The 13,159-nt window shown below is 29.5% G+C and overlaps 1 protein-coding gene across 1 annotated transcript in view; it reads left to right on the top strand.

The window, feature by feature from the left end:
* LOC136983817 (INO80 complex subunit B) overlaps positions 1–13,159 on the top strand; it is a 31,726-nt gene that overhangs the window by 17,918 nt on the left and 649 nt on the right. Inside the window, exons 6-9 of the mRNA XM_067280683.1 lie at positions 1,037–1,097; positions 1,221–1,321; positions 10,180–10,236; positions 12,995–13,113. Of these exons, the coding sequence (XP_067136784.1) occupies positions 1,037–1,097; positions 1,221–1,321; positions 10,180–10,236; positions 12,995–13,113 (338 nt within the window). The remainder of the gene's footprint in view (positions 1–1,036; positions 1,098–1,220; positions 1,322–10,179; positions 10,237–12,994; positions 13,114–13,159) is intronic.

The raw sequence follows: 13,159 nt of genomic DNA, 5'->3' as shown, positions 1-13,159 counted from the left end.
GGTAAGAAAAATGAATCACCATTAAAAACTCCAAAGGCCGGTCTTCGTCCAAAGAAGGTCACGCTCACTGTCTGGTGGGATTGGAAAGGAATCCTGTACTACGAGCTGCTTCCACAGAATCAAACAATTGATTCTGATAAGTATTGTTCCCAATTGGATAAGCCGAACATGGCAATTAAAGAAAAATGTCCGGAACTGGCCAATAGAAAAAGCATTGTGTTTCACCAAGATAATGCCAGACCTCGCACGTCTTTACGAACACGCCAAAAATTATTGGAACTAGGCTGGGATGTTTTACCCCACCCCCCTTACTCACCCGACCTTGACCCATCGGACTACCATTTGTTCCGTTCTCTACAAAATTCCCTTTGTGATAAAAACTTTGATACTTTGGAAACTTGCAAAAACCACGTGGATCAGTTTTTCGCGGGAAAAACCGGAAAGTTCTACGAAGAGGGTATCATGAAGCTGCCCCATAGATGGCAACACGTCATTAAAAACAATGGTGCATACATAATGGAATAAAAGTATATTTTTAGTTTTAAAACAATTTCTTTTATTTCTTTTAAAAATCACTACGAACTTTCCGAACAACCCAATAGATTTATATAATATAAATCTAAGTACACACTATAATATTCACTATAGTATGAAGTTGCTTAATGACATATTTCATTGAAAAATAATTTCATCGTTAAGCTGAACATATCTGTATATGGTTTCAAGGACTGTGTAAAAGGAAAATTTAGACATTTGATTTTATTATCCAAATATTTTATACAAAATAAACAAAACTGTCTTTTGGCATTAAAATTAATTTTAATGCCAAAAGACAGTTTTGTTTATTTCATAATATCAGTGTGAAAAATACCTTGATTTTACCCAGTGATAATCTTTTATAAAAACATAAAATAATATTACTTTGTAGTATAGATTTTTCTTTAGTCTTTATATTATAGTAATGTTATGCTACCAATTCAGTAGCTAAATTTCATTATTTGAAAATTAAATTTTCATATTTACTTTTTTATTACAGAGAGCATTGCTTGAAAGTAAAACTCAAAAAGATAAAGAGGAAGTAGTTTTGGCTCCACTAGGTTAGTTTGCAAAATTTTTATATGTAATTTTAATATATATGTATGTATAAACACTGATATTTTTTTGCTTTTTTAATTAAAAGTTTTGTTACAAATAAATATTGTGTGCATAAATAATTGCAGTTAGTCCTGAGAAAGAAATAAGTGAAGAAATGATACAAAGGAAGATGTTGAGAGCAAAAAAACGAAGAGAGCAAGCTGAAGAAAAACGAGAAAAAGATAAGGTATTGTTTTTATAAATTTGAATTAAAATTTGATGAAAAACATAGAACATTATAAAATTATTTATCTTTGTGAATTTTAACAATCTGATACTTATATACTCCAATACTTATTCAATTCAAATAGCATAACTAGAATATTTATAAATAACATTTATCAAAAGAATTTAAAATATAATAAATTCCTTGGCATTTTGTGTGTGTGTGTGTACTTTTGGATTTATTGTTTATATACAAAGGGTGATTTACTGGTGCTGTTCAGTAGTTTTCTCTAGAAAACTGTTAGAGATAGGAAGATGGGACTAATAATCAAAGTTTATAAAACAGATGGAGACAATTTTGGTGACCTTGCCCTTGAAAATCAGTGGTTTTAGACATACTGAACAAAATAGGGCTTTTTTAAATTATAAGAGGCACATTTAAGCCATTATATGCATAGTACACGACAAAATAAACACTTTTTTATAATAGGTCACATTTTCTTAAACTAATGGTTTTCAAGTTATTGGCCAGTTTCTTCTAAAAATCTGCTTGTTTTCCTGAAAGCTTCTATGCCAAGAACTAATTTTATCAGTTTTTGTTCTTTATCTTATAGATATTTAAACAAGCAGGATAAATTAAATTGTTACTATTTCAAAGTTGTGAAGGAGTGTCTTTTTTGGAGTGATCTTTTTCATTTTTGTGTATTTATTTTGCTGCTTTGGAAGAAAACTGGTACAAATCAAAATGACTAGATTTGAGAAAATCCCATTCAAAGATTTAACCAAAGTTTAACTGAATATCACTTATCACTTATTCAATGCTGACATAGCTGCTCCCTAGTGGCCGAATATGCAAGTTACTTTTGTGACACTCTTCCACATAAAAATTTACTACATTTTTGTTTTGATTATGACAATCAAAAAAATCACACTTTTTTGAGTCATGCCGGTTTTCTTCCAAAGTAGTGATTTGTTTCCTCTGTTTTCATGAGAATAAGTTATTCAAAAGAAGAAACATTTAATATGCTGATGACTTTAGATGCATGTCATCAAAGTTATTCACAGGCTGCAAACCTTTATGCCAGTCTTCATGGAGACCATTTAGGCCATGACTTACTTTCAGCATTCTTCAACAGAAAACATGAAAATCAGAATTTAGGAAAGGTTTTGTAAAATTAGTAGATGTAAATTATGAAATGTATTAAATGCTTTTCCTAGAAGAACAAATCTCTGTATGCATCAAGAAGGTAGACATTTTAAGCATCTAATTTAAGTAAATTTTGAAAACGTACTTTCATTACTATCATGTTTCTGCCATGTAAAGCTTTTCGATAAATAAACCGGTAAACTTATTTCTCACATAGAAACCTCCGGGAAAAAAGAAATCAGATTTTTAGAAGAAATTGGTCAATATCTTGAAGACCGTTAGGTTTAAGAAAATGTCACCTACTATAAGAGGTGTTTACTTTGTTGTGTACTATCCATATAATGGCTCAAAACCTAAAATTAACCTTATGGAACAAAATAGGTTTTTTTTTGTTTGTCAAAAGTCACTGATTTTCAAGGTCATCCAGGGTCACTAAAAATTATTCCCTGTCTGCTTTATAAACTTGGTTGTTAGTCCCATCTTCCAATCTCTAACAGTTTTCAAGAATAAAACTACTGAACACCACCAGTGAATCACCCTGTAAGTTATATAAACAATAAATCCACATATCCAGTTTTTAATCAAAGCAAGGCAATTTACTGTATTATAATAACATTTGATAAACATTGTCAGCCAGGACAAATAAAATTTTAAATTTACAAAATTTAAGAAAATTCTTAAAGGAGACAATTCATAAAAATGTCTTCTCACTTCGTCCTTTTGCACATACACAAGGAAAATAACAGTTCCACAGCAGAGTTGGCCTTTCTTTTGAGGCTACCCATCTGCCTAAATATATAAAATGTTAAAAAATCCCTCTGGCAACAGTAAATTAAAAAATAATAAATACGTTTGATAAAAATTGCAAAAGACATGTCCCTGCAATTGTCTCCTTTAAGAATTTTCTTAAATTTTGTAAATTTAAAATGTATTATAATAAGACAAATTATATAATTAGGTATAAAGTAATTTGAATAGAGGTAGGCAGTCAGACCTAATTGACTTCATCTAGTAAAATTATTTTATATTTGATTATAAAATTAGTCTTATTTTAGCCTAATAATATAGCAGATCATTTGGTTTTAATAATAAATTCTTAATATTAAAGAGGAATTCATTTTTCTAATCATTAAAAGAAAATATTGTTATGCTGAGTGATTGTAACTAAAGTACCACTATTCTATGCTGTGTGGAGTGATACTTAGCAGTCTAAATGCAACCAGATCTGGGATGTCATATCTCAGGAATGCAGATATTTCACAAAAACAAAAATTTAATAACAAAACTCGCCACTTTGACACATTTTACATTGCAAATAATGGAAAATCAGTTTTCTTTGCATAAACACACGCATCCAAGCTCTGGTCACAGCTATTGAATGTCATTCTTATCAATTACAGTACCGTTATTTTGCTGGAAAATAATGACAATGCTGCAGCTGCACTTTGGAAATTTTGTCATCATAAGAATATATGCCTCTGGACCATTGACTTTACAAGCTCTTAGGAGAATGATCAGTCAGTTTAAGGAAACTAGATGTCTGAGAATTTTACCTGGTGAAAGGTGCAAATCTGTCACTTGACAAATAACTGAAAACATTACCACAGCTATTGTTGAAGAGTCGATGAATAATGTTGCAGGTTCCAGCAGTGCATGTGCAATGAAAAGGCAGTTAGATGTATCCTAATGCAGTGTGCAAAGTACTGAGAAGGTTGGTGCATTGTTATCCATATAAGATCAGTCATAACCAGGTAGCTATTTGCAGGAATTTATCTGACCTTTCCATTGATGTTTTTTGCAGAATGGAATTGGATGTGTCTTGACCATGGAAGATTCTGTAAAGCAATGAGGCACATTTTCACTGTTCCACCAAGTGTGGACTTGTAACTATTGCATTGGGCTATGGAAAAACCCTTGTGTTTCCAGCAGATTCCACTGTACTTGTCTAAAATTGCAGTCTGGTAAATACAGTGGGTGATTGGTTAACGAACAAATTGGATAACGAACACTTTTGCGAAAGATTTTTATGTTCGGACAACAAACGCTTCACAGACAAACACGAGAAGAAGCAATGTAAAATAACAAATACCGATCGGTCTTCCCTCGCTTCAGGCAACAATTTGAAACTTTTCGGAGTGCGGGAGATGTCGACATCAACGCTCAACCCAGTAAATACTGATTGGATAGTATTTCTCCAAACTTTGAAACTCTCTCTTGTAATTCCAGTCTTTTATTTTTCTGACAGAAAGAATTTTTTTAATAGTATTTGCGAGACTATTGGGTGGGCACTCGTTAAGTTTTGCGTCTGTTTTTATTTTTGAAAGTGAGAGTATAATAGCAAAAGTAGAGAGTGGGCAGATGTCCGATGTTGCTGGGCAGTATGGCTCGAACAGTTCTACAGTAGGCTGCAGTTCAGTCTTATCTAAGAAAGATACAGTATAATTAAGAAGACTCAAACAGATTAAGGAGTAACAAAAATTACATCTGAGAAATAAAGAACATTGAAGAGCTCATATTGGAACTTAAAACAGATCTGACGACAGAAGAATGTCAAGAACTCTGGAATAAAGAACACCAAGAAACTCGGTGAGATAATGACATGCTACGAGAAATCAAACATCAAACACATCGCCATAGCCCACAGTTACAATGGTAAATTAATAGATAGGCTAGCTCAAAAATGACATTGTTGCTTAGAAACAGAAGCAATTAATTCCAGTCCTCTAAAACAGTAATGTAAATGCATTGTGGTTGATTTTGACTCTAAAATGAGCCAAGTGTATGAAATCATAGCCAAGAATGTCAAAGCTGATCTCACATACAAATGCAATCCTCTGATATATAAACTTCTAGCTAATACCAAAGATAAATGCAGCGAAGCCAGAAAATCTGGGATTTACTCAGTTCTGCTAGAGGACAACAGAGTTAATCAGAACAAAAAATTAACATACATAGGCTCAACCAACAGATCACTTACAAAAAGAATAGCTGAGCGTAATATACGACACACACAACAAAAAGTTTTATTCCACCCTAGCCCAATTTGCAAGCAAACCGAATATAACAGCCAAATGGGAAGAGGCCAAGATTATTATACCTATGCTTGATAATACCAAACTTAGAACAATTGAAACACTAGAAATCTTTGCAAAATCCCTCAAGAAAATTGTATTAACAGCAGAGACTCTCTCTCCACTGCACGGCAACCACTCCTAGATAACCCCTTAAATTAAATAGGCAAATCCACCCTCATGGAACCTGTTATTTATCTTGTTATTTTATTTTCCAATTTTAACAATTTTATTATCATCAATAGTTGTTTGCACATTTTAGATTAAATTAAGAAAAAATTAACAATGTCGATATCTTTAACTTTGTAATCGGCAACGATGTCACTAGTAAGAAGAAATCTTTGTAAACAGTGACGTCATCTGAATTTTTGCTAACCGACGTTCCAACTGACTTTATCGTACCCAAAGAAGGCCATTCAAAATAGCCTAAAACATTTGTTCTTATGGATTAAAACTGCTAGAAACATAGTGTAAAAGGTTTTGTCTTATTTAACTTCTGTATCCTAGTCATAGAATTCTCCCACTTGCCTCCAGTACCACATTTTAACTTCATTTTTGATCTCATCATTGCAGAAATGTTGTCCTGCAAGATGTTTCTTCAGATAAAGAAACATTGAGAAAATGTATGATGAGTGCACTTCATATTTGGCAAATTCTGAATCATCACGGCCATCATAAACACATGCTATTCAAAACAGACTCGGCATAGCAATGACAAACGACCACAGAAAGAGTGCAAAAAGATTCAAAGTCAAATTGACTGTTGTCGACATATCAAAACATTAGCTTTCTGCTTACGTGTGATGCATCTTTACTTTTTGGTCACACCACATATTAATATACTTATACTACTTGAAATGATATAAATATATATATGTAGATAGATAAACTTATGGACATAATAATTTAGAATAATTAATGGTATTTACTTTTTAATTTTTTATATAATTTATTTAATTATCATGAGTTACTTTGGTTCTGAACTGTATATATGATACACAATTACATTTTTCTGAAATTTTACCAAATAATTAGAAACAAAATCATATTATAGTTTTTCTTTATTTGTTCTAGAATGACCATGAATCAATACATAGTTTGATGAAACAACTTTATTTACTCTATGATATGCATTTAAGTTTTTTATGCATATTTTAGAATAAACAAAGTTGTTGCATCAAGTTATTCATTAGTTCATGGTTGTCTTCCTAACAGAACAAATAAATAAAGAAAACAGTAAATAGCAAAGTTCTCTACAATTAGAATTTAATCATATTATACAGAACTTTTGTTTTGTTAATGATGATAATATTTTTTTTAAAATCTTCTTTAAGTTGTATTGATACAAACTTCTCTTCTTTTTATTAAACTATTTCCTATTAATAATAAGTCTCGTAAACTGGTGTATGGAATAAAAAACAGTTCTAGCCTTATCTAGTAGACAAAATTAATAAAATGTTTTTAGCTGACTAAGCACCATGTTTTGGATCAAACTGTTAATGGATCGGAATGTGAAAATAGAATTTATAGAACTTTAAAACTTAAAAAACGACAAATTCTTAGAATGGCTTCAAAAAATGAATAGGTAAGTGAAATGAAATAAAATAAAACACATCAAACAATAAACATTAAAATATTTCAGCTGAAAAAAGTTAAAGTTTTTATTTAAATCTAGTTAAAATACTTTCTTGTTACAATTTTTTTCAATAAAAAAAATGATCTTGTAAAAATGATGTAAATGTAATTACGGCCTGAAAGACAAAATGATTTAACACACAGTTTTTATTGGTCATAAAGCTATTTGTAATAAAACATTTATCTTTGAGCATAGCCAATGCTTATATCTGATAAAGTAATAATTGTAATGGTCAATTGTGAGTCATAAATCAATTGCACATCAATTGTAAACAAAGTTGCAAGGTCAAAATTATTTCAATTTAAGAATAAACAGAATTGAATTTGTTTTACAGGCTCTTCTCCATTTAGTTGGATTATATGAACCTGTTTATAAAAAATGGCTTTAGTGAATAATTTTTAGAATAAATAATTTATCTTGATAAGTATTTTATGGAAAAAAATTACCTGTTCTTTATTATTCTTAGTGTTAATATAATTTAGTTTTATTCTTTATTAATGAATTTTATGGCTTTAAATATAAAAATAAATGTAAAATTTTTAAATAATTCTATATTTTAATAAATTTTCATAAGAAAATATAATATATAATAATATAAAATTAAAATCTGTTTGAAATTAACACATGATGGTCATTAATTATTATTTAAAATGCATTTAAATGATCATATAGGAATGTAAAAAGATGCTTTACAGATTCCATCAACAAATCATTAAGAAATCAATTTTAAAATGCATTTATTTTGGTTAAATAGTCTTTTATCATCAAAAAGTTTTCAAATGTGGTGATGTGTAGCCTATTTTTTTAAATCTATCTTATTTCATTTTTGACTCTTTCCATCTTTTTGGCACTAAGGCCTTTTTTCTTCATGTCTATCATGAATCCGACCAAGTCCACCATGGCCCTATCCCCACCAACATACTTTAAACTTAGATTTTTTGAGACCATAAAAAATTTATTTTGACAGATCCTTACTGCATAATGGGTAATAAGTTAATTGGCATCTCTTTTAATCATTCATTTTTCAGGAAGAATTATAAGAGTTAAAACTGTAATATGTAAACTATATTTTTTATTTAAATATTGCTAATAGAGTAATCCTTTTCTAGAGATTCTATTTTTAATTTTTTGTAATTTTAGAAGCATTAATCTTTTATTACTTTCCCAGCTCTGTTACATATAATAGAGGGAAAGTATGGCAATTGGTCAAAACATGACCCCACAAGACTTTTACAATTTTTGGACTTAGAGGACTTTGAAACATCAAGAAATGCAAAAAAATTTGGGGGTTTTTCTGTATTTATGGATGTTTGTGTGTGGGGGCATACCCTGTTTGAAGCTTAATGACTCCTGTGCTTTTTGTCAAAAATTTTTGAAATTTTTCAGGCAGGTTTGTTTATTAGAGGGATCGATGCTATTAAATTTTGGTCGTTAAGTGGGGAGGTAAAGGGGGGTCGTGTATCTTATCGAGTAGGGTCGGACTTAATGACAATTTTATTTGTTATTGGCATTTACAGTTTTTTATAAAACCCATCCTTACTTTCAAAATTATGCTTTTTGCCATTTTATAATAATTAAAATATAAAAAGTTTTTTATTAACAAAATATTGTAAGAGATTGCACCAAGTGCAGTTTGAAATGTTGCCAGGAAAGTTAAACAACTGGTTGCTGGATTTTTTTTACATCTGTAATGTGTTTTGCTTTTAGTGTTTGGTGGTTTTTATTAAATCATGATTTACTGTATTTATTTATGTGAATTAATAAAATGAGAAGTGACCCCAACAATTGGTTTGTTTTTAGTAAAATAGTTTAATAATATGTTAATTACTGACAATGTCACGGATGCAACTTTTAACACCATATACAGGGGAGTGCAAAAGTAGGTATACAGTTGTTGTTATAAAACAACTTCACAAAATCATCGGGAAGGATAATCAACACCTCCATAAGGCCAAATTGGTGAAAATTTCGGGTCACGTCGAGCACCTTCGCAACCCGGAAGCATTAGAAATATACAAAGCCGGCCCGGCCGGCGACCGTATTAACGCAAAGGATGCCGCCGACGTTTCGCACGCACGGAGGCGGTGCTACAAAAAAACGAGAGCAACGACTGCAGCTAGGTACCGTTTCTACGCAGTTAATTACGTCGTATTATTTATTTGCGTCGACGTAAGGATACTTTTTATCACTATTTAAACACATACCGCTAAAAATTATTTTTTAACGTTTAAATATTTTGGAATTTTAAAATAATTTTAAACACTTTGTTCCACGAGTTCCAATTTCGAATTCTACCGGCCAAAACCCGACGAAGATTGCGAATACGATCGAAAACGTCAAGTTTTAACTAAAACTTATTCTTACCGGGACGAGAAAAGGTTCTAGTGTGTCGATTAGTCGTTATTATGGGAAAAACATACAGGGAGAAAATAGGGAAAAAAACATTTATTTTTATGTACAAATTAAATATTAAATTACAAATAAGGAATACGAACTAATAAAAGATAATAAAAATAATAACGACGAACACCAAACATTTGTATTTCTCAGATTCTCAACTGTATACCTACTTTTGCACCCCCCTGTATGTAACCCCTCTCAAGAACATAAAAGTTTGCCATGTCCCTTGTTTTGAAAATTTTTTTGTTTTCAAGAAAAAGTTTATTTTATTGTTTATTGTACACTTCAAGAATATTATATTATATTTTATATAATTTATTTAATAATAATGAGTAAACAAAATGTAAAAAAAAAGAAAAGAATAAGTTTTGTCAGGCAGCTTAACATTGCTCCCTCTGGTATCAGCAAATGTTTTAATTGATTTTTTTAATTAGCTGATGTTATTCAAATTAATTTCCTTTTTTAAATACATTGTTTGTTGAAATATTTGTTTAATTACTGTCTGATAAATCAATATATTTATTAAACAATGTATTTTGAATATTTGTTGTAATAAATTCATTAAGTTACAGGAAAATAGATAAAATTTAAAAATTTTATAAATAATTAATATTTTTTTATTTCAGAAACAAACAATTGAAAGATTATTGAAAAAAACAGATGTAAAATCAAAACTGTCAAAAGTAAGTTTCTGTACTTATTTGTCAGACTTTTATATTTGTTAAAAACTGAATGTCGTGTAATTTAGAGTTTGAAAAAAATTTAATAGAACAGAAAAAAACTAAAGTAAAACAAAAATTTAAATCACTTTTTTATTTTTTAAACATTTTCAGAGATTTACTCTTCTCCGTAGTCGGACGGGGAGATTTTTCAAAAGTTTTTGATTGCGTGCCGTGGTGACCGATTTAAATCTATCGTTTAAACTGCTGCCACGACAACGCAAAAATGTTCAAATACTCAAATCGAAAACTTTTTTATTTGACAGTAGAAAAGAGCAAATCTCCAAAAATATTTACGGATAAAAATAGAACTTCTGATTTGTTTTTTTTATAAAAATAGAAATTTTTTTTTAGTTTTTGTTTTAAAATAAGAAGTTAGCTATTCAGATTAAAATGAACAAATTTCATATAATTACTATTTATTTACAAAATTTAAATAATATAGTTTTCAAATATAAATTAATAAATTTTATTTAACAGTTATTTACATTTTAATTTTACAAATTTTTATTAATCTTACTTATTATTACAATTACATATTAAGAAATATAAAAAGAGATGTAAATAAAGAATAGGCTAAGGCAGAATCTATTTCCAGTTCATTAAGGTACTTTTGTAAGAATTATATTTACGTTTTATACATCATTTTGAAGCTTATTTAATGTAGTTTAGCCCTTTTGCATCCATTTTATTGTTTAAAGTAGTTAGGAGTAAAAATATGCCCAGTTTTACACTTGCCATGGTGATCTCGTCTCTTCCGGTCCGGTAATCAAACTTATCTCCATCCGGTATAAAAATGCTTCTGAAAATACTTGTCATTGATTTCCAATTAGTTTTTAATTTTATATTATTGATGGAAAGATTATTGTAAACTAAATCTTGGTGAGGAGGACCGATGTCGTTTTGTTTAAATAAAATGGCACCCGAGCAAAGCAGTCTTGTAGGTAGGCAACAAAGAAACAAACAGTTATATTTGATTAAATGTTGTCGACTTAATTTTCAAAGACCGACTTTCGGTCGAATTTGAATTAAACTACTACGGCAAGTGTGCCTCGGACGTGCTAAAACGTAATCGACCGGGGTAAGATCTTTTCAAAATTATAATTTATAGTTATTTATTCTTCAGAACAAGGAAATATATCTATCTGTGAAGGTATTTATATACAGAATTTTTCAGTGTACAACATTTTTTTTTAAGTCTTATATTAATAAATATATTTCTATTAATACAAGACTTAAAAATGTTTAAACTGTTATGTATGTTAAAAATAATTATGTAAATAAATTTAATTGGGTCTTTATTTTTCTATTTATTTGTAATTTAACAGCAATTTTTTGCAGCAAATATTTTGCTGGGTATGACTAGTCTATTAAGAAATGATTGCAATACAGTCATTTTTAATATATCTATTTTTACTGTTAAGTAGACATTTTATACGGTAGATACGTGTCACTTTCCGACACCTTTCTTTAATGACCGATACGAATTTTCTGTTAGAAACTATATGAAATGTTGTATTTAGGTGTCATATCTTAAGTTAAGTGGCTTTGTGTGGTTATAATGTTAAAACTGTATTTCTAGGGATGCAATCTCAATTTGGCACTGAACTTATGGGAAATAAAAGGCTTACTTAACAAACTAACAAATAATTTTTATTTAAAAAACTTAATTTGAAGAATTTTATTCTAATCCTTATTTTTTATTCCAAAGCGAAATGGAGAACTTGAAATCTAAAGATTTTTTTGAAAACTCAATGAATGAATTTTGTATTCATAAATATATTTATTCTATGAAATTACATTCTTTTAACATAGTGATTTTTGTATAATTATTCTGATATTTGTGATTACATTCATTATATAAAATAACAATTTCTTTAAGATGTTTTTCAAACTGGTTGTGCCTATTGGGATCTATTTCTTACACGGCAATTTCTATGCTAGTGTATCTCTAGATTTTGCAAATTTATACGATTAGTTGATAATAAAAGATCGTTCTTATTTATCTTGCATAAAAAAGCAAATGATTTTATTTGATGTCACTACAGTAGATTTTTGTCATATGTTTTAGTGTACCATTGAAACACATTTAGAGATATCATATTTTATAACAGACTGTTCAGTAGGTAGATAATTTATATTAGATAATTCTGCTCCATTTAGTACAGAAGTCCATATCTTTATTGAACATGCTTAAAAATAAATGCTGTAAGATAAAATCAAATGACTTCTGTGGAATATGTTTTGTGATTATAACATCTATTAATGTCTAACATGATTTGACATGTTATCATTTAATTACAATTAATTTTGTGGCTATAAAAATAAAGATGTTATTTCTTATCTTTTAAGCAGGGCCACCCCGAGGGTTAATAGGCCTGGAGTAAAATACATATTATATTAAAGGAAATAAACAAAAAACACTATATAGAGGCTCCTACTTCCTTGGGCTGGGGCCTAGGGTAATTTTTTTCCCTTCTAGCATCCTTACTTTCAAATGTTTTTAAACATACAGAAAGTTGAAAAATGTTTACACTCAAACCTGTTTTTGTGCGGTATACGAATTTCAATCAAATCGGTATACCACACAAAAAAATTGCACAAATAAAAAAAGACCGCACAAAAACAGGTTTGAGTGTAAGTATTATTAAATATTAAAAAACGGGAATATTATACGTATTTTTTGTGACCTGTATCTTATAATGTATCTTTTTTTTTTTAGATGAAACAAACTAAAAAATCGAATGCCCCAAAAATGACATACATAAATAATCAAGAGACAATTCTGCTGCTGTTACCTCCAGGACAAGAGTATCCGTTAACACCTAAAGTTTCCAAACTGTACGTTTTTAAATTAATATTACAGTAAAACCTCGATCGAACGGAC

This window comes from Centruroides vittatus, unplaced genomic scaffold, assembly GCF_030686945.1.
Source record: "Centruroides vittatus isolate TY-2023 unplaced genomic scaffold, ASM3068694v2 contig_89, whole genome shotgun sequence".
In the NCBI taxonomy this organism is placed as follows: domain Eukaryota; kingdom Metazoa; phylum Arthropoda; class Arachnida; order Scorpiones; family Buthidae; genus Centruroides; species Centruroides vittatus.
The sequence above is the reverse complement of the archived record's forward strand: the minus strand, read 5'-3'. Positions and strand labels throughout refer to the sequence as shown.